We start from the raw sequence: 22,138 nt of genomic DNA, 5'->3' as shown, positions 1-22,138 counted from the left end.
GACTTCTTGTTTAAAAAGCTCCCAAGCAGCGTATGTATGTAAACCAATTGAAAAAGACTGCCTCATTGTCGTCCGGACACGATTCACGAATTCCTGATCGCAGAGAAGCTTTGAGTTCATCTTCTAAAGGGCCCCCTGTGGGCGGAATTGTTTATGACGGTTTTACCCAATTTGCGCAATAACAATACAATGATCTGAGAACGACACTGCTTCAGTGCTAGAGGATATTTTACGAGAGAGGAGCGATGAGGACACGTAAATCCGATCAAGGCGAGCATAAGAACATCCCTGAACTCTTGTATATGCCGTTACACGGTTCGAGAGACCAATGTCAATTAGCCCGTGTTATCTACAATACCGGATAAAGCTCGCCACTCCTGTCTCGCCTGCCATTAGGATTGTTACGATCATTAGCGTCACATACACAGTTGAAGGCACCCATTAGTACAGTGCATTTGTCGGAGTCAATTAAATTAGACATTTTTTTGAATAAATGAAGTCTTTTCGAAACCTCATTAAACGCATATAGATTGATAATTCGCCTCGACGCTCCTTGCAACAAAAAATCACAGCATAGAAATCTGCCCTCTTTATCAACACTAGTACTGATTGCTGAACAGGGTACGCTCTTTCTCAGGAACAGCCAACAGCCCGCAGATAAAACTTTTACATGCGAAACACACACATTGTACTCAGACAGAAAATGCCGCAGGGCGCTCTTAGTCTCTTCGTCACTGTCGATCTTCGTCTCCTGAATGGCGACAAAGTCGAGACGCTTTCGTTTAAAAAGTCTACGGAGCTGCGCCTGTTTCTGCGAAGACCTAATGCCACGTACGTTCAAGGTTGCAAAGATAAGTCGCTCAGATTGCGCCATGGTGACTACCTTCTATTGCGCTTATTGTCCCATGTGATCAGTCCTGAAGGTTGATGGTGAGGCTTCCCTTGAACCCCCCTCAGGCCTCCGAGATCGGGATCGCCGACACTTCCCATGGTGCGGGGACGTTCGGCGACGGCGTGAATTCCTACTGACTGTCGCTGGGTCACTCTCTTTGCTTGAATTCGAGCTGTACGTCGCGCGGCGCTTAGGTATTGTTGTATCCACAGAAGCCTGCATATCTTCATCTAACACCACACCATGATGAAAAAGCTGCTGCGGAGCTGCAGCGCAAGCAGGTGAAGCAAATTCAGCAGGATCCTTCCTAAGGCCTCCTTCTTGTGCTAGAGGCTCCTCGGTACCATTTTGGGTCAGCGCAGCGTCATTCTTCGTGGGGACTTTTCCTTGCGCTTGAGGCTGTTCGGAGCTATTTTGGATCAGCTGCTTGCAAGAAGCACCTGGTTCTTTGCACTCAGAAGTTGCATCTGTGTCAGCAGCAACTGATTTTCTTGTCACTTCTGGATCCTTCTTGGACGAGCCAGCAGAATCTGAAGTTGACGGAGTGTCTCCTGTTGCATCCTCCTGTTGCACCTCGGTGGCATCCATGATATGCTCTTGTAGGCTATCATCTGGCTGTTGCGTACGCTGCCGCAGTTTGTTAGCGTATGTCACAACACAGTTCTCGGCTGAATGACCGAAGCGTCGACAGTCGTCGCAGCGAGGAGTCCTGCAATTTCGACGGATATGTCCAACCTTACTGCACCGAAGACAAAGTGGTGGACGGCCAGGGATCAGGACGAGGCTTTGCACTCCACAGACATAAAGAATGAGGGGAACGTCGCCAACACGGACTCCATCGGCAAGGGACAAAACAACATCACGGTTTAGCGTCTGCATTTGCTCCATGTCCGCTACTTTCCAGCTTTCTTTTGATATTGTCTTGACCTTCCCAAACACTTGCAGTGCCTCGCGAATATAGGCGTCTTCCTAGTGCTCAGGAAGGCACAGAAGCTTTGTCTTTACTTCCGTAGGCTCCGGGTCAATCACGAGGCATCGACGATTTTTGACGAAAAATTCACCTCTTGTGACCAACTTTGTTTTCGTTATTGTTGACTTGCACGTGAACATCCAAACATGTGACATTTGAAATTGACCTATAGAGCATATTTCCCTAAAGTAGATAATGTCCCAAAGTGCATCTCGGAAGTCTTGAACCCGGTAAGGGCGACCAGCTAAGTCCGAATGTAGAAAAACCGAATCCACAACCAGCTTACCGGTGGGAAGGCGAGGCAGTACAACACGGTAGTCATTGCCGCTGGCTGAAGCCTGAGCAACACCTCGGCCCATGGCCGATAAATCCTTGGTAGCGGAGAACACGAAAAACGCGACCGTTCGGACCGCTAGCGTGGTAGATGCTAGAAACGTTCCGAACGCGCCTTATATCTTTCACACATTCTCTCCTCCACGGTGCTCTGTTGGCAGTGTAGATAAGCGAGGCGGAGCAGGGGTGGTGCCGCCGTCTGTGAGAGTTGAAAAGAAGTAATGTACCATGATCGACACTTACTAGCGCTTACTCCGAGATTGCGTGCGATATCGGAGGTCATGGTTAAAGTGTCTCGATACCAGCGAAGGACACATAGCCGCGCTGGCGTCGCCGAGGCACCGTAGACGCAGTTACGTTCTTTGCCTTTCGCTTCGTGTGAGCGTGCGCCGGCTCATCGGAGTAGTGCAGCTTCCACATGCGCCAACGGGATTTCCCCGCCGCCGACTACTTCGATTGCGAGAGCACCGACTAACAAAACTGCTGCAATACGTGTTGCAGAAAGGACACGATTGCGACGGGCGAATGTCGCGCCTTGGTGGAGCGAGACTGAGGCCAGCGCGACGCACGCGTTTGAGGCTCAAGCTAAGAACCTCTACGAACTAGGCATCAACATGGGTGCATCCACGCCAATCGGCGCTATAGCTGCCGAAAACGAATAGACATTGTACAAGCTCTCATATAGCATTACAGAATAAGCACTACTTCTGTGTAGATAGTTTTACTTTCGTGTTATACCGATTCCTATGACGGAGGGATCTGCAATGTTTTTTATTTGAAAAATAAAAAAAAGCACAGCGTTTTCTTTCAAATTCGAGGCACAATACATCTGGTCGATGTAGGCTGTCCCTTATGAAATACGCTTTGAAATTGGTCAACAGCACTTTCTTACCGTCATCGCTGTGCTTAGGCGTGTCGCGGTGAAGGCTCCTCGCAACCAGCCTACACTAAACGCATGATATTCAGATAGATAACGACACTTTATTCGCGACATTGAAAATAGAGAGAAGAATTTATAACTTAGGGCAAAGCTTCGTTCTCAACGACGACAGGCTTACAATTGACTCGGTGACGAACTTGGACCTTCTCGTTGTGAGGCAGTTCTTTTCACCTAATAACTGTCAACGTGATAACCAGGAAATGCCGCTAACGTGTACAGGCTTTTACACACCCGTCCGATGTTTTTTATGCCCCGATCGCCAACTATCAAAGCAGATACAAGCAAGAAGATATAGCAGCGATAGCAATATGAATCGGACACAAGCCTCCAACAGGGCACCGAATTGGTAGCTTCGCCAAATTTTGCATAGCATCGTGGTTTAGCGCTAAAGAAAGACAGACACATGTGAGAGACAGGACAGGCGCTACTAACAACTGTCTTTCTTTAGCGCTTGTCTTTCTTTAGCTTCTAGTGTCTGTCTTTCTTTAGCGCTAAACCACGATGTTAAGTACTCACCAACTCGCCCAACAACAAGTTCTTATTAAGTAAATTTTGCATAGGTTCTATAGCATAGCCATGTATAGCAAGCGTGCGGGAATGGAAAGGGTTTGAGGGGGAGTGATGTGAGGGTAAGGAGGAAGGAAAGGAGGAGGGGAGAGAGCAGGGCATAGCATAGTCCTGTATGGCGTTACGCAAGGAGAATCATAAATAGCATGGTCATCCCTATTGGAAAACGCAGTGGCCCTGTACCAGTGCCACACATGATTATTGGAGCAGTGTGGCTCTGGTTACTGGGACGCTGCACGAGGCACGCTGAACGCTGGCGCGCTGCACAATGGTACACCCGTTACGGGTAGAAATCGGGCTTTTAACTTGCTTTTAATAGCAGTGGTCATGCCCTGATGGTAATTATGGCTGAAACACGAGCACTGCGACAAAGAAAAAAAAAAGAAAAAAAGAACAACAACCGAGCGGGAGTCGAACCCAGCGCCTCGACGCACCGTAGATACCGAGTCTGACACGTTACCGCTACAATATACCTCTAATACGGGAAGGGGCGTCGTTTTTTTTTTCATGTTATAACTAATTTCGGTAGGCAGTATACTCATTTTTCTTGTTCTGAAACGCAGATTTCAGTCTCTTCGTGCTCGCGACAACCTAACAAAAGAATAGTCAATTTGTTTGTTATGTACTGCCTAGGATCAGAACGTCTGTCGGGCACGTTTTGCCGTAAAACATATTAGCGTAACCGCAAATGTGTTGCGGCAATCGCACTGACTCGCTAAGGGCTTAGTCATACCTATGTAGAAAACAATGTGCATCTAAACTGCACACTGAGCACTTTAGCTTTCGTCACTCATTTGAACATATTTTCTGTCCTTCTTGTTTACGGTTCCGCGTGCTATACAACAGCAGTAGTTCACTCTAGCCAAACCGACCTTTGGGCTTAGAGCTATACTCCGTGCGCCACGATCGCTGTGAAGAACGCGGATATTCAATTACAAAGATTCTAATAACCGTTAAATTGTAGTTTCGATCATACCTGACTCAAGCGAGGTCATATTTGCATCTTCGACTACACAATTCAGAAGCTAAAAACGCCGAGATTGAGCGTTGAGGGTAGAAATTTCGGCTTGTTGGTGCAGCATGATAATTGATGGTAGCGCAGGCTAAGGACAAGGGCAAAAGAAGCTTTCGACGCCATAGAGCGCTATAGCGCTGTGCGGTGTCGAATGTTTCTTTCTTTTATCCTTGTTCTTAGTCTGAGCTACCATCAATTATCATGATATTGAGCGTTACATTGGCTCCCTGCTGCCGGTGACGTGCGGCTTTCAGCGGTACGAGCCCGTATGGAAGGATTGACTGCTAGAGTAGGTTGATGTTGATTATCAGAATAATTCTAACGTTATAATGTGCTGCGAATGATAAGTTCGTTTCATGCAGTTATATAAATTATGTTCACGACACTCGATCACACATGTCAGAGAAAGCGCGCGCACTTGACAGATTATTGCTTTAGCGTATACGTACGTCCGTCGCTTAACTAAAACTAACGCTAGATATGTGTATAGGGCACAGAATAGAAGAATATTTTGCAAATATTTGATAACTTTTTCTTGCGACATCTCGCGATCCAATACCAAATCTTACACGAATTCCACCCAGCGCGCCTATAGTTTTTGTCTAATGTGCCGCCAGTGTTCCCAGTGCGCGGGCAGACACTGTACAGCGTGGCCAGTGCCTACTAGCGCACTGTAAGGCACTGGGTCACACTGTACAGTATTCCCAGCGTCTTTCAGCGCACTGGACGGCGCTGGCCACGCTGTACAGTGTGTCCCAGGGCCTCCCAGCCCGCTGTAGTACACTGGGACACACTGTACAGCGTTTCCAGTGCCACCCACTGCGCTGAAAGACACTGGGGGGCACTGGAAACGCTGTTTTTTTCCGATAGGAATGTATAGCATGACATAGTAAGGGTGCGAGAAAGGGAAGTGAGGGTGAGGAGGAATGAAATGAGAAAGGGTAAAGCATAGCATAGCCATGTACGGAGTCACGCAGGCAAAATCATGCATAACATAGCCATGTATAGAATGATATATCAAGTGGGCGAGAAAGGAAGTGTGATTAGGAGGAGGGAAAGGAGGAGGCGATAGGGTAAAGCATATCATAGCCTTGTATGGCGTCACGCAGGCAAAACGAAGTGTAGCGCAGCCCTGTATAGTATAATATGAGAAGAAGGCGGTAAAGTCAATTGTGAGGGCGAAGAGGAGAGATGTTAGGGTGAGGAGGGTGGGAATGAGCAGGGGCGAAGGTGAAGCATAACATGTTCAGAATAGTATAGCATGGCCATGTGTGGTGTGATATACCAAAGGGCAGGAAATGGGACGTCAGGGTGAGGAGAGATGTGTAGGTGAGGAAGACGCAAAGGAGGAGAGGACGCCACTGCATCTAAAATCAAGCTTTTGTTTCCCGCCATAGACGACGAGCAGGCTGCCCGTTTGCAACGCCAGCGCTTGCTTGCCCACAGCTTTCACGTTGATTGCAAATGCATTCATTTTTCACTGGGGATGTCATGTTAGTAAGTCAGGGACATACTCCATTATGGAGTTTGCTCAGCGCAGAATAGCTCTTGCACGTCTCTGGCAGTAGAGTGCTGGGTTGGTCGTCGATGATCATGGAAGTGTGGACTCGTTAGGTACAACTAATGGAATATCAGCCAACACGTACCTGCCGCGTTGTTGCAAACGCGGTTCAAATGATCAGCGTCGTTACAGGACAGCTTTCATTTTATGCAAAATACATTCCTTTTCACAGCCAGCTTCATGTAGGCAGCGCAAGGTTAATTAGTTTGAGCCACTTAAGTTCTTGAAGTTGGCACTATACGCCTGTAGAATATAATCCGGTCCTATCCGGTGGACTAATAAACCTAGGTAGTCGTGCGTAGAGCAGGAGTGAATGTTTTGAGTATATCACTGGGCGTGTGATGCCCACATCAACGATGTCATACATCGTCGAGGTGGACGGGACTCGAAATATTTTGAGAAATCGCGGAGCGTAGGAGGCGGGAATAGTAGAGAAGGCGATTGGTATAACTTGAATAAGCAGCAATCTAGAAGCCAAATTGCCAAGTCTCAGCCTGTGTAACGCCGCAGAATCAAGAGAAACATTCCCTCAAGAAAAAACAAAAAACTGACAGCGTCTCTTTTGCAATCACCTAAGACGACTCGAAAGCGAAAGCCGTCGTCTATTTGTTCTCAGTCGCTGCACTGATCCTCTGCCCCGTTCCGCTCTCCGAAAGCTTCCTGCATACAATGTGGTTTTGCACTGCCTCCACGATCGGAGGCAGTGCAAGTTTTCTGGATTTAATCTAGCATTGTATTGCCTCCGCGATCGGCCCACCTTTGGTCAAGTAATGATGCCATGCGATGACGTCATCTATCAGTTACATCATGTACTATCGTAGTGCCGTCATGATGACGTCCCAAACCTCGGCGATCTGTGACGTCATCATGGGAAGATTTTTTCATTACTTGTGTTGACGCCGCGGTTGCTGCCGATGGTCAAATTATGCGTTTCATCAGGCATACAAGATTTTCGCCTTTAAATGCAGCGTACAATTGTTTTTCTTCAGTGGCCGAGACTTACGCGCAACGGAACTACCTGTCTACGTTGTTGGAAGTACGCTACCGCCAGCGAATGCTCTGTAACTAGCGACGTGTCGTTAGCCAACAGCCGTCGCTGCTGACATAAAGATCATATCTCAGAAATTGATGACTGTGCTCGCTATTATTATAGTGTTGTAACTCTTCTTATTCAATTGCTGGTATCAAGTTCAGGTTATGAATAGCCGGGTTGGAGCTAAGGCTGTCACACTTGTATTCTCTACAACGAGAACGTGGCGGTATTTTTCACCCACCATATTATGTTAACATTTTGAACAATGTGTAATACATCGCAGTGTGTACAATTGTTTGTGCTTCAGCAATTATTTAAACGTAACGAAAAGTCAGGGTTCAGTCTTCATTTCCGCTACAGTCAAAAGGATACACTAATATACGCACGTACGGCCAGTCTAAACGTTTTCCAGGGAATGTCGCAAGGAAATGTTAAATGTATGAAGCAGCAATAGATGTGCTGTAACGCACGTCATGTTGTTATATATGGCATTGTTCAATCTTTATCGCGGCATGTTTTATGCCTAGAAGTCAAAGTTCATGAAACTTGAGCAGCGAATTGTGGACGTACCGGAGTTCGCTCATGATCGGTTGAAGAGTATAAAAGAACGCGGCTGAGATATTCCTGCAATGGTTTTGGTTAGCGTGCACACTGAACGACAGTCTTCTAAGAGAAGTACGCTGCAATTTTCGTGTCTTACAGAACACCACCAGGTTGACGGAACTTCAGGTAGGTCACGTGGCACATAAATAAAGCAGTCAGGCTGCTTTACAGGCAACAGATTGTGGACGAAAGCACGGTTTAACATTTGTCTACGCTCTAAGAAAAGAAAGAGTATGTGTGACTCTTTCGCGACTCATGACTTTCGACGTCTATGACCTTCTTTAAAGAGGCACGTTCTCTCTCTCTTGGGTCTCACGACTCACCGAAGAGAGTATAAGGATTACCTAAAAGATAACAGTTGTCTCCTTAAGAGAGTCACACATGTGGCAAGTCAGAACTCCCCAAAAAGAGTCAAAGGACTATTTTTTCTCTTAGAATGTAGGGTATAAGGCAAAGCTAATACCGAAATCACTAACGCTATGTATATTCGTGATCTGTTTTCTTAAGAAATGCCTGGTTTTTTATTTACATAGTTTAGAAAGATTCATAATTATAAAGGAAGTGCATATACCTAGGTAATCAAGGGCCATATCGAGACAAGTAAATAGATTAGTGTGCAAGTACTCTAGAATCCTGTAGGCATTACAATAATCCAACTTGCGTGTTCAATTTTCATTATGCGTGCTTCAGCACAATGTATTATAACAAAGCGACGCCCACTACGCTAAATCTTGCAAACATTAAGTCGTATTTTTATAGCTCTGTGCTCTAGATTGACATATTACATGGTGTGGTCCCATTTCAAGTGACTTTGTTGTATTTCTTTCCGGAAGTGCGTTCCACGCGGACACGTGTTGTGATTTCAGGAAACGAATTTGTGAACTGTCAGGGAAATCATTTTTTTCTCGCTGCTGAAAAAAAATAAACCACGGTCAGTTACCCCAATTGGCGCAACTGTGGAGTGATTCTGCAGTAGCCACTTCTAAGTATATGCATTTTAATTCCTTGCCCTGCTGAGACCTTTGGTTTTAATAACATAAGTGAAGCTGGAAATTAATGCACGTGTACATGCCTGAAGAACAGCATGGGTTTAGATACGGGTTACTTGCAGCTGAAACTTAGAATACATGGCGTTCAATGCATTACGCGTGATTCACTAACACATTAATCTTGTCATTCAAAAAGGTCAAATTCCAGTGCCAATCGTAAGATGCAAGACAATTGATTTTGCGCAGGTAACCAAAAATAGAGCAAAAATATAGGCCGATATCTTTGATACAAATTTTCCCGGAACACTAAAACATAAGTTTTTTTTTTTCATTTCACTCAGTTTGCTGAAAAAATAACTCTGCCTTCTGGCGTGCTGCTCCACTCAACCAGCTTCACTGACTCGAAATGTCCATGCGCGACCACACATTCAGGAGCACAAGAGCTCTGTTGCGTTGGAATGTGTTAGTTCCCGTGCAAGCAAAATTAGGAATATTTTTTTCGCACTATTCATTTTGCAAGGAAACTTTACAAAGATTTATTTTTACAAAAGAAAGCGGACGACAACTCAAACATTCCATGTTTCACTGTGTTATATCTCGTTCCATATAACACTATTAAAGCATGGAATGAATTTTGTGCTTTTTGTAGATTCCATGTATTTTAAATCTTTTTCAGCCAATGTGTTACTTAAATTACATTTTGAGCAGTATAGTATTATTCAAATGCGCTGCACTGACCTATCGCTAATACTCCTCTTTCCTTCTTTTATTTTTAAATTGCAGTATTTGACACACAACCTTCCATTAATCCATATTAGATTAAAAAATGCAGTGAACACCACATTAAATTACAACGTAAAGAATTATTTAGTTCCCAAATACGAGTGTTTTGCCATTAGGTTGCAAGTACCAACGATTATTTATGAAATACATACATTAATTCTGGCTCACTGTATCAGCTAAATTACACTGCACATTCGTGCATTACGTCGTAGTGTTTTGTACAGTGTAGTCATTTTTCTGACGTAGAACACAGGGTTATTTTTAAAAAAAGGACTTTTTTAATGGCACAGCACGTATGTGTCGTTTCGCTGACGAACTCTACGTTCAGGCGGAAATAGATGGCCGCTGCTAAAGTTACTTTGGAAGGACAGGCTAGCAAAAACTTTTTAATCACCTTCCTCGTATTGAATTGACGAAAACTGTTAATTCAGAAAGCCATTTGGTGTCACAAACTACCGCAGACACATTCCTTAGAAAACCAAAAAATTAAAAGGCTTTTCCCATTGTGAAGATAGAAGGCCACCGAAGTTGTTTGGTTTACTTAATCATATTTAAAATTTTCTTTAAAAAGTCACCGACGACTACGATACTGTCTAATGCGAACTCTAAGCGCAACTTCATGTATAGGCAACACCAACTGTGTTTGAAGTTTGGCTATCCGCATTTGTAAGAATGTAACATTCGTTACATATTGCCACAGAAACTGCCAGCGCTTGAGTGCTACGCACACCACTCTGTGCATTGCATGCGTCGCGAACCAAGCAAAACGCCGACAGCCCGGTAACGAAAAGCAAAGCCAGCCGCAGTGCACGTGCCAGCCCTGCATGAGCACGAGCTCCGACCGAGGGGCCGGTGCGCGTGACGGAGGAAGAAAGCGAGGTTAGAGGCCAGTGGCTCGTAATATCAACAGACTCCGCGTTCGCACTTTTCGTCCTCGTTTGCTCTATCGGTTACACCGCCGACACCAGCCAACGGCGACTCCGCCTAAGAACTGCACTTGAAAAGTGCCCTGAAGATACTCCCATTCTTTCGTTCTCACATGATATATGCATTTCCCTAGCAACGTTATCAATTGCCTCTTAATACCACATTAGCCAATGCAGTGCGTTAAGCGACGTGTGTACATGAACGCAATGTTTGGTGTCATCAGTCTTTCCACGTCGATATGTATTTTTTGGAGACCTTCTGGCATAGGGGGGAGGGTACACGTAGCCGTAGGAGGGGCCAACCGGGGCAAAGCTTCGTTAAGCGACGAGTCGCGTCATGTCCCGCTCAGCTGCCCTTGCTCGGGTCACTCCAATGACAGCCGCTGCCAAGTCATCATGCAACGATTGGTCACGTACGCCGGAGATGGCGGAAAGGTGTTGGGTAAACCACAGACCATCAAACACGACACAAGGGTACCCCAAATGATTCCTGGCTAACTTTCGTTGAAATCTTGCCGAGGCTCGCGGGAAGCGCTTTTCTAGGTTGTCACCAGCACGCCGACGGACATTGTCGGCTTGGAGATACCGAGGATCATGGCAGACGACGCATTTGCGCTAAACCTCGTTGGCCCGATCTTCGTCAATGAGTTTAGCCTGGTGAAGTCGATTGGACACAGCCGCTGGAGCTTTAGACGGGCGCGTGGCATGGTCACGATATCTCCCGGAGGTGGCGCCACTGCGTCTGCCCTAAAACGCACTGGCAGATGGTAATGTGTTTTTGTCAACATCTAGGACAGATTTTTCTCCAAATCCTAGCCATAGGCAGCATACCTGTAAAAAGTGCATTTAGCTCAAAGTTCAGTCATCATATTATAACTCTACGTGCTTGCTGAGTTAGGACGACTAATGAGACAATAAATGCATGTAACAGCAACTGACATCACATTAGAGAATGGGCCTTAATTGGCTAACTAAAACGTCTTTTCTGCAGAAACTACAGAATCTAGGATGGCCATAGCAATGGTACTGGTAGCGCATCTCATCATTTGTGCCCTGTTTACAATGAAGTAAGTACAGTAAAACACCACTTAAACGAGCGTCAATTAAAGGAACTATTCAGTTGCGAGAACTTTGTTTTCAATCCCCCTCGGGAATGCTATTGAACCCAATGCTAAGTCACTTCAGTATGGGAAAACTCTGTTCAAAGCACATTTAAAATCTTTGAACATTTTCACTGATACCATCAGATGCATCAGATGTTATGTTGGTCATTTCATCAAATGCAACTACTCTTTTTGTAGCATAGTTTTACCGTACCCTTCGCGATCAGCTCCGCCAAGGGCGCGCCACCGGAGCTAATCGCAGAGGCCACGATAGCCGTGCAGTGATAGCTGCAGCCTTAGAACAACAACCACGTGATGATTATGAGCGCCAAGCGAAAGCGCGTGTCTATGAACGAAAGACTGGATACTTTACGTAGAGGAATTGATGCGTTTGCAGAAACTGAACTCATTTTCTACTCAGAAGATGAGAGCTTGGCAACTCAACTCGTGACCACTGCAGCTTGAAGGGCACAAGCGGAGCAAAGGAATACTGCATTCCTCAGCTGGTCCTTAATACGCATAAATTCATATGCAAATCAGCTGCATGACAAATAAATGGTTAAGATTTATTTGAACACGGGATGTTTTCTTCAGCTTGTGATATCTTAGCTGTTTCTGATAAGCGACGTTTCACTTGAAGAAACTTTTACTGGGGTCCCTTTAAGATTGTTCAAGTGAAGTTTCACTCTATATTACTTACACATGAACATACTTAGTAAGAAACACATACCGTCAGCATGCTGAGAACTTTCTAGGATTGTGAAAGCGGCAACCTGTAGTTGGGCCCATAGCGACGTGGAATGAGGTTCTGAGATAATGCATGTTTGGCACGGCTATCGCCGCAGGACCGGTGCCGAGCGCACGTCTTATCCTTCTTTACGGTTCTATTGCGCTGGTGCTCGCGCAACGGAGGAAAGCCGAGGTGGACGCGCATCTCGCGCGCTCACGTGTTTTTTTAAAAGGGAAAACCTCGAATGCATGTTTGCCTATGTCGTATGAGGTACGGAAATGTAAAAAAAGAAAATGCGCTACCTTGCATATACTAATGTGTAATTATTGGTAAAAATATTGTTATAGAGTTGCAATCAATGGAATCCTGCTCAACACTGCTTTGGCTGGAAATGTCATCTGAATTTCAATGACACAACCACTTTGGCACCTATAAGGGAAAATTTAAAGAACAGTTGTGCAAGCGTGCTGTATGTTGTCAGAAATTTCGACGCATGCGTGATCTCGATCTAGTGCGCTTCAAAACAGGCAGTTGACCAAGGTAAACCCCACTGATTTTGAGTGCCGCACATGTTTGATCTAGCATTGTGATAACACATGTGTGTGCTAATAATGTTCTACCAGATAAAAATGCATGGATTTGGACCAGGGTTTGCATCTCTGCTTGCCCATGCGCTTTTTGCTCGCAACGTCCAGCTCATTTTGTTTTTCATTTTCTTTTAATCAGTTGCCAGATGCGCTTCTTACCTGATGTTCTTGGTAAGCCAAGCCAGCCGCAGTGCACATGTCAGCCCTGCATGCGCACGAGCTCCGACCGAGGGGCCAGCCCGCGTGACGGAGGAAGAAAGCGAGGTTAGAGGGCAGTGGCTCGTGATATCTCCAGATTCCGGGTTAGCTCTCTTTCGTGCTAATTCGCTCTATCGGTTACGCCGCCGATGCCAGCGGCGACGCCGTTCAACGCTGGAACGGGTACCTCAGAGCTGCGCTTTAAAACCTTATATGGTATTTTAGTTGGTAATCCCTCTTCTATTAACAGCCATACTTTTGTGGCTTGTACTTGAAATGAACCAACTAGCCCAGCAACGTGTGCTTCTATTCTATTTTCAGTTGTTACTGTAGGCCACGGAGCCCAGCTGAAAACGTAACAGTTGAAGAACGAGTGGGTTTAGGGGAATGTTGGAGACATGTAAGTACACAAAGCAAGAAACAAACTGCGAAGCGGCACTGAAAAGTTGATAACGATAATTGATGGAAGTGGTTCACCTTCTGTCTCTTCGACGCGCTTTTTTCGACAGCCGCGTGGCAATTTTATGCTTGATAGTCGTGCTATAGCACCGTGGGTACTCCAGGCACAAAAAAAAAAACCTTTCGCTTCTTGTTCATATTATTCGAGGAAGTTGTTATTCTGCACACCGCGAAAGCTAACAGCTGCGCCGTTAGATGCAAGCTTGGAGTTTCTGTCCGGGTGGTTCGGCAATGGCGACTGCAGGCCGACGAAGTTTTCGCATGTGACGCCATGCACCGTTGTTTTCGTGGGCCAAAGTCGGTATCCTTTCCGGAGCTTGCGGGATACGTTACCGAACGAAGCGAACGGTGTCTTCTGGTGACATGCGATGTCGCGCAGTGACGCCGTGTCTTCGACTCGAAAGCGGAAACACCGAAGATGCGCTTCAAAGCCACCAGGGCCTGGCAATCAAAGTTAATACGATTGGCTTGAAAATAACTAGGTAGGACTAGTAGACAGCAAGCGACTACGTGATTGAATTTCTGTTCTCTTGCTGAATGCGCGTGCGTGTATGTTTCAAGTGAGTATAGCACTTTAGGGGCCCGGCTTGTGTCCATGCGTAGATCTTATGTGGCGGGACCACGCTCACAGTCAAGGGGTCAATACAGGCAGAAAATAAAGCTAGCATTGATCAAAAGCGGGTTGAAATGAACGAACAAGGTCTAAAATCATATAACAGAGATAACCAAGAAATATTCGCAGTATTTAGCTCAAAATCTCAAAACGCTGCGGAAACATCCGGTTGAAACCCGCGCCGTGCAAGAGAGAGCGCCACCGCATCGCCGAACGAACGATAGCTCCTCTCACCGGCGCTTCGTCGCTACATCTTTAGGGGCAAACAAACTGATGGAAGTCGCTGCAGACACCTCGCATCTCAACTGCTGTAACAGGCAGGAAGTGGATAAAGCGCACCAAAAGGTAGCGCGCAGGTCGCGCACTGAATTTGCGGATCTCCTTAACAAGATTCTACTCGTGCCGGGGAAACCCTACATGCTTAACTCATCGACGGTTTGGCATGCGTAAGAGTGGGAACTCTACGAACGGGAGCCTCTGGGTGCCCGTGCTACCCACTTCCTCAGGTTTCACAATAGTGGAGCTGTATTTAGCGCAAGATTAAGTAGTACACCAATTGCTACACAAGCTTTTCCTTTTTTTTTCTGGCGTGCTCCTAGAAGTCATTGTAAAACTGATGCAGGCATTGCAAAACTCTGTGCTGATTTCCGTCGACTGATAGGTGAATGTTCGTGGTCTACACTTTCTCAACGCAGTTTACGCTGAAGTAAAACGATATAACATTTATTCTGGTTAAGGCGAGCACACCGGTTTTTCAAGGCAATAAAATGATGTGGGGTGATCAAGCGTCTTTTGTAGTGGTGTTGTCAGGGGAATCGTTTCATTATATGATGCATGCTACTGTAAAGAGAGAGATAGACAAATCACTTTAATGAAAAACAGATAATTCTGCCAGCGTATATATAGACGCCTACATGCTCTGTATGGGGGAAGGGGATTGAGGACAGAGAGGCCCTAGGAGGAGGAGGAGGGGAGGAAATGAGAAAGAAAAAAAGAAGATATTATGATCATGGTATGTACATGTGACAACGTAATGGTGCTGATGTAAGTCACATTGCAGTTTATCAATTAGATTCTGATCATAAATTTTAAAATGTGACGTCACTGCGAAGGACAAGACGTAGGTCCAAGTATTTTTCCTAAATCTAGCGGTGCTTGGGAAGTTTAGCACATACTGCTTTGGAGACGAGTTCTTTCTTCTCTGTATGTCTGGCAATGTAATAAAATATTTTATATTTAAGTTAATGTACCGCACTTGTCACAGTATGGGTCAGTAGTCAAATCAAGGCGGAACGTGTAGCTACTGGTGAATGCTGCGCTGACGAGCAGTCGATGCTACTGTAATGCAAAATAAAGTGTGTTATGCCGGATCTATCTCTTCAGAAGCGTGACTGAGCAGCTCCAAGCCTGCTCCAAAACTGTACTGTACCGGCTATCAAGAGCGCACCTAGACACATTGCGTTTGTCCCGAACCTGTGAATAGAAGTAACGGTTATGTCAGTAAAAGAGCCTTGAAAATTTCACACGGGCAAAATTATTCGTTGGGGCACTTGGCACGTTTTTATTTAGGCACGAACGCATGGTGCACCACCAGCTTGGTACCGAATATTCGTGTCGTGCTACAAAGATTCGCGCAATACCTCGTCGGTGGACAGCTTTACTGATAGACAGTACTCTGTAAGAATGAAGCCTATGGTTAGGGCATTTGAAGTCACTACAACAATGAAGAACCGAAACTGTCTTTCAGGATTGCGACGGATGGTTATCGTGCCCAGGTCATTGTAGCTGCCCGAACCTAGTGCTTCAGCTACTTGGAAAGCGCAGTTGTCGCTAGGAAGAACCCTGCTGGAAGTCTCACGAGCTGAAAATAAACTATTGTTTTCACGCAAATCTGCTTGTCTAACCGTTTTATCAGTGCGAAATCGCAGTCGCTTTGACAGCAGAGCTGTTATGGTCGAGGTTTGCCGTGTGTCGTAGATAGAAAATTATCGTCATCGTGAACCGACACACGCTCTCTTCGAGCGCTTTTTCATCTTCATCATCTTCTTCATCTTCTGCTTCGCTCCCACAACAGGCGGGCTAACTTGTCCGGCGTGGGATGGAATAACCCTGATGGGCGAGAGGACGAGTACAGAGAGAGAAAGAAAGAGAGAAGGAAGAAAAGAGAAAGAAATATAGAGCAAGGTAGAATTTCTTGGCGAAAAAAAAATTCTTGGCGAGGTGGGGCTTCGAAGGCGAGAGTCGTAACCTCTCGGCTATCCAGGCACGCTAGCAGAGCATAGAATAGTCTTGTATAGTATAGTATTGCAAGGGAATGGGAAATGGAAGAGAGAGTGAGTAGAGAAAGGAGGAGGTTATAACAAGTAGAGGGAGAGACACTGGCTTGCAGCAACGTGGCTTGCAGCAGCGTGGCTTGCACCATACAGTGGTGGAAATTAATGGTGATAGAATTCATTCATCAATGAGTGACAAGGCTCATTACATACTGTACCAAGACTTTCCTGCAGAACCCACGCACTGTGGTAATCAACGATGCGCGAAGCAATGAGCAAGGAGCTGCTACGCCGCCATGTTTGGGTTTTAGCCAAGTGTTACGAGACAGATCGGTGTGTTTGTGCGAACTCAGTAATTTTATGCGTGACGTGAGCTGACCGAGTTTGGCCACTCTCAAAGAAAGAAAAAGTCGACAGAGAGTCACTGCACCCTCGCTCTCTAAGTTCGCCGCTTGACACCTCTTAGAAGGTAACAGAAAATAAGTAAACACGTCTGCATGGGTAACTTGACACTTCTAATGCTTCGCGAAAAGTCGTCGTGAAAGATTGTTACTTCCATGTAGTGGGTTTCGATTTGTCCCGGTGTGCAGTACATCGTATATATCATGCATACAACCCGTGGCTGCCGTTGTGGGATAGGGTAGCAAGTAGGGCAGGTTGGGAAAATACTTACGAAGGCCAGCGCTAACGCAACACGGACGAGAACACAGACGTTCTGTGGCCAGCTCAATAGTCAAATAACGCCGGTGGTGAATATGGTGAGTGCGTAACACGTGTAAAGGCTTGAACAACTGCCTAAAACCCACAGAGGTACTGAAATTCTAGTCCTTCCACGCTTTCCCGAATGAGTGGAAGAAAAGCAATTGTCTTATTGTAAGCGCGGGAGTCATGTGACAGCAGTTCGGGTCTCCAGGGGCGCGAGCCCGCCAGCCCGCGGCTGTCACCCACCGACGGAGAGGGTAGTGCGGAAGAAGAAAAAAAAAAGATAGTTGATCCCTCTGTTATAGGAATCGTTATAACGCGAAAGTGAAACGTGTCGGCAGAGAAGTCGTTGATTGTTTTAGTGCATTGGTATATCTGAGCTTGCATAATGTCTATTGTTGTTTGGATGATGTAGCACCGCCTGATGCGGACGCACTCACGTTGACGCCTAGTGACGCATCTCCGTACCGATGACTAACGCCCATGGTCATGATTTAACCCTTGCGGTAGCCGAAGTTCTTAACATCTACGTAGATAGTGAATATAGTGAATCCCGCATATAGTGAATCTCGTGGCATCAACAAATGGCATCAACAAGTACATAATAAACAATGACTCTCGATATGGACTCCTCCAAAGCGTCGTGAAACGCGAAGACAAACGCTACGCGCGTTGTGTCTTCCCTCTAGCCTGACATTTAATTCTCACAGGGCGAGCGGGGAATGCGGTGCGACAGACAGGCGAGCGTCGGAGAGCTATTTCAGGGGCGAAGCTCCTTAAGGCGGCACCCGTTCGTCCCTCGTAGTTGTCGTAGTCCTAGTGCGTAACCAGTCGTCACGCTAGTACCAGATCTTGACCTCCAAGGTGGTGCCGGTGGGAGATTTTTTCTGTGCGTTGTTGAACAATAGAAAATTCGCAGCGTGCCCGTTAACTAAAAGCCGAATTCTTCTGTCTCTCATTCCCCATTAGCAGCCATTGGCATGTTCCAGTAGGAAACGTTAGTAGAAGTAGAAGTGTAGGTGTTAGCTAAAAGCCGACTTCTTCTGTCTCTCATTCCCATTAGCAGCCATTGTTTACCTCCAAGGTAGTGCCTGGTGAGATTTCTCCTGTGCGTGATTAAACAATAAAAGTTTTGTTCAAAACGCCGTTGATTGATGAAATAAACCAACGAAAGACGCCATATGTTTTCTAAAAGCAAAACGAAAGAACGCCAGATGTTTCTAAAGCAAAACGAAAAGACGCCAGCTGCTTAACGAAAGACGCATGATGTTTTCTAAAGCAATGGTTTTCTAAACAATGAAAATTCACAGCGTACATGTAAAATTAAACTGAGCTGCAAGTCGTCATAACTCATCGAACCTTTAGTATAAACGCGCCCGATCTCACGTCGATGATATGTACTGGGCTGAATTCACGGAAGATTCACGGTTTACCGATGAACCTCCGCAGCTTCGCCCACTCATCATCATTCACTCCGTGTATATGATGTGATTTTTTTTTCGATATGAATGGATGCTATGAGCGAAGCTTGGGCAAGCCACCACCTCGCGATGTGTTAAACGAAATTACACTTCTATTGGAAACGCGCCGAATAGGACGGTCAGAGCAAGGCGCGTTTTTTAGGGGCGAAGCTCCTTAAGGCGGCACCCGTTCGTCCCTCGTAGTCGTAGTAGTCGTAGTGCGTAACCAGTCGTAACGCTAGTACCAGATCTTGACCTCCAAGGTGGTGCCGGTGGGAGATTTTTCCTGTGCGTTGTTGAACAATAAAAAATTCGCAGCGTGCGCGTTAACGAAAAGCTGAATTCTTCTGTCTCTCATTCCCCATTAGCAGCCATTGGCATGTTCCAGTAGGAAACGTTAGTAGAAGTAGAAGTGTAAGTGTTAGCTAAAAGCCGACTTCTTCTGTCTCTCATTCCCCTTAGCAGCCATTGTTTATGTCCAAGGTAGTGCCTGGTGAGAATTCTCCTGTGCGTGATTAAACAATAAAAATTTTGTTCAAAACGCCGTTGATTGATGAAATAAACCAACGAAAGACGCCAGATGTTTTCTAAAAGCAAAACGAAAGAACGCCAGATGTTTCTAAAGCAAAACGAAAAGACGCCAGCTGCCTAAGGGAAGACGCCAGAAGTTTTCTAAAGCAATGGTTTTCTAAACAATGAAAATTCACAGCGTACATGTAAAATTAAAGTGAGCTGCAAGTCGTCATAACTCTCATCGAACCTTTAGTATAAACGCGCCCGATCTCACGTCGGTGATGATGTACTGGGCAGAATTCACGGAAGATTCACGGTTTACCGATGAACCTCCGCAGCTTCGCCCACTCATCATCATTCACTCCGTGGATATGCTGTGATTTTTTTGTTTTGTTTTTCGAGCCTGGTGGCACACATGTCACCACCCCTTTATAAAAGGTACCCTCATAGCATCCACCCACCCATCCACGCAAGAGCACTGTGACAGGAAAGCGTGAAAGATAAAAGGAGTGTTCATGTAGCCTTCGCTACGTGTTTGGTGGTAGCTCAGTGGGCTAAACGCCCGCCAGCCATCGTCGCGGATCGCGAGGTCATGGGTTCGACTCCTGTCGACGGAACTTTTTCTTATAGTTTTTTTTCTTTGCCATTTGACGGCGTTAATTTTGCTGACGTATTTCCGTGACGGAAATGCGTCAAGAAAACCTTGGTGGACCACGGCATAAAACACTTTCGTGTTAAAAAATCTGCAGCCCTTTCCCTAGCGAATATGCTGACAAGCGAAGCTTGACATGTGCCTACCTCACGTACTACCTTTCCTTCTTTCCATATGACAGCCTTTGTCCGCAGCGTGAGATGGGCGCTGATACGTTGCTTTGCCACCACGATTTGTGGCGGTTACAGACACAATAATTAAATACACATGATTCACATGCGAATTAGGATTGCCCTATCACGTATCGCATTGACGGAGAACGTGCCGTACAAACGCAACTGTTTTATTCTTGCCAATAATAACGCAATCAGAAACAGAATTGCGTTTGGCTGCGCAAGCATGTGGCCTGCTGAAATCTCGAAACTTCCACTTTGCTGCAACCAGCTTCTGAGATAAAGTATAAGTGTGCCATTGACAGCGTTGTACAAGGGGAAGGATTCAGCGGTAGCCTGTCTCTGAGCGACCATATCTGGATTCTGTTATGTCACGTCCGGACTGGAAAGGCGCGCGAGCGTTTCGATAGAACGCTCGCGTGCCTTTCCAGTCCGGTCGTGGTTATATATACTCGTGGAACGGCCGCTGGATAAAAAAATGGCCGCGTATCTGCGTGCTTCGCTGCAAATTCAGCCATTCTCCATCACAATATGCATACTCCTCAACAACATCGCAGTTCCCCGAGCACAGACATACAAATACCTTGGCGTTATGTTCACATACAACATGCAATGGTCGCATCACATAGATTACATTACATCTAAAGCATTAAAAAAGTTAGGTTACTTAAGACGTACATCATCTGCATCGCCAAAATCCACCAAATTACTAATGTACAAAACACTGATCCGCCCTATATTAGAGTACGCTTCGTGTGTGTGGAACCCATACAATGTGTGTGACGTGAATAAAATTGAATCTGTCCAAAGGAAATCTGTTCGCTTCATTTTTCATCGCTATGACCATGATTTTTCGCCCTCATCTGCAATGAAATCTTTGAAGTTATCTCCATTGTGCGCTAGGCGTGATATTGACTCTTTGAAACTTTTGCACTCTTATGTTCATTCATCATGCCGGCTATCTAATGATAATTACATCGTGTATGCTAATGCTCTTGCAACTAGACGCGGTCACAATCTTAACATAAGGCCATTCTTCGCACGTACCAATATGTTCAAATACAGTTTTTTTCCGAAAATTATTGTCTACTGGAACGATCTACCCGGTTCTGTTCGTGAAATGAATATGTCAGATTTTTTGGAGGCACTTGAATGACATTGTTGTCCTTTTTTTTTCTTCTTCTTCTTCTTTTCATTTATGTACCCGGTTGTGCTCAAGAGGTGGCGATATTTGTTCTGAAGAAGAACTTGTTGTGCTGTTACTGTTATTCTTTCCTATTGTATGTACCCCACTCCTGCAATAGCCCTGCATTGGGCTGCAGTATTTGAAAATAAATAAATAAATAAATAAATAAATAAATAAATAAATAAAAGTGTCGTCTAAAGACGATAGGAGAGGCGCTGCGTGAGATATGGACGCCATCTGGCAATACGTCGAGAAACATGAGTGCTGTGTTGCGGGCTGCTAGTCCCGGCGCAGCAGCAGGCGAAGACCGGCGGTGACCAACGCGACCGGCGGGGACGCCAGCCAGCCCGAACACGCGGTTTGGCGCGAAGCGTTGAAGCAGAAGAAACGTCCGCACTCAACGAGTACTCTCAACACACTGTTTTATTTACACGTCACCTGGGTAAAACAGGAATGCCAGAGCGGCGGCCTATCCCTATCGGAAAAAAACAGCGTTTCCAGTGCCTCCCAGTGCCTTTCAGCGCACTGGGTGGCACTGGAAACGCTGTACAGTGTGCCCCGGTGTACTACAGCGCGCTGGGAGGCACTGGGACAAACTGTACAGCGTGGTCAGTGCCGCCCAGTGCGCTGAAAGACGCTGGGAACACTGTACAGTGTGGCCCAGTGTCTTACAGCGCACTGGGAGGCACTGGCCACGCTGTACAGTGTCCGCTCGCGCACTGGGAACACTGGCAGCACATTGAAAAAAACTGGACGCACTAAGTGGAATTATATAAGATTTGGTATTGGGTCGCGAGAAGTCAAAAGAAAAACTTACGGAATATCTTGAAAATATTCTATTGTGTGTCCTGTACATATCTAGCTTTAGTTTTAGTTA

General features: G+C 45.8%; 1 protein-coding gene across 4 annotated transcripts; it reads left to right on the top strand.

Annotated features, from left to right (window-relative positions):
* The first annotated feature begins 7,818 nt into the window (after positions 1–7,818).
* LOC119402006 (uncharacterized) lies at positions 7,819–16,192 on the top strand. 4 transcript variants are annotated; one of them, XR_005185599.2, is made up of 5 exons: positions 7,913–8,040; positions 11,604–11,679; positions 13,172–13,296; positions 13,552–13,630; positions 16,050–16,192. XR_005185599.2 is itself a non-coding variant. In XM_037669039.2 (4 exons), the coding sequence occupies exons 1-4, from the start codon at positions 7,941–7,943 to the stop codon at positions 16,085–16,087; spliced, it is 339 nt and encodes a 112-aa protein (XP_037524967.1). In that variant the 5' UTR covers positions 7,819–7,940; the 3' UTR covers positions 16,088–16,192. The 4 variants fall into 4 exon arrangements, 1 of the variants encoding a protein (XP_037524967.1); XM_037669039.2 differs by lacking the exon at positions 13,552–13,630 and having other exon boundaries at positions 7,819–8,040; XR_005185598.2 differs by lacking the exon at positions 13,172–13,296 and having other exon boundaries at positions 7,915–8,040.
* The last annotated feature ends 5,946 nt before the right edge of the window (positions 16,193–22,138 follow it).

The sequence above is a fragment of the Rhipicephalus sanguineus genome, chromosome 8, assembly GCF_013339695.2.
Source record: "Rhipicephalus sanguineus isolate Rsan-2018 chromosome 8, BIME_Rsan_1.4, whole genome shotgun sequence".
In the NCBI taxonomy this organism is placed as follows: Eukaryota; Metazoa; Arthropoda; class Arachnida; order Ixodida; family Ixodidae; genus Rhipicephalus; species Rhipicephalus sanguineus.
This window is presented reverse-complemented; position numbering and strand designations above follow the sequence as displayed.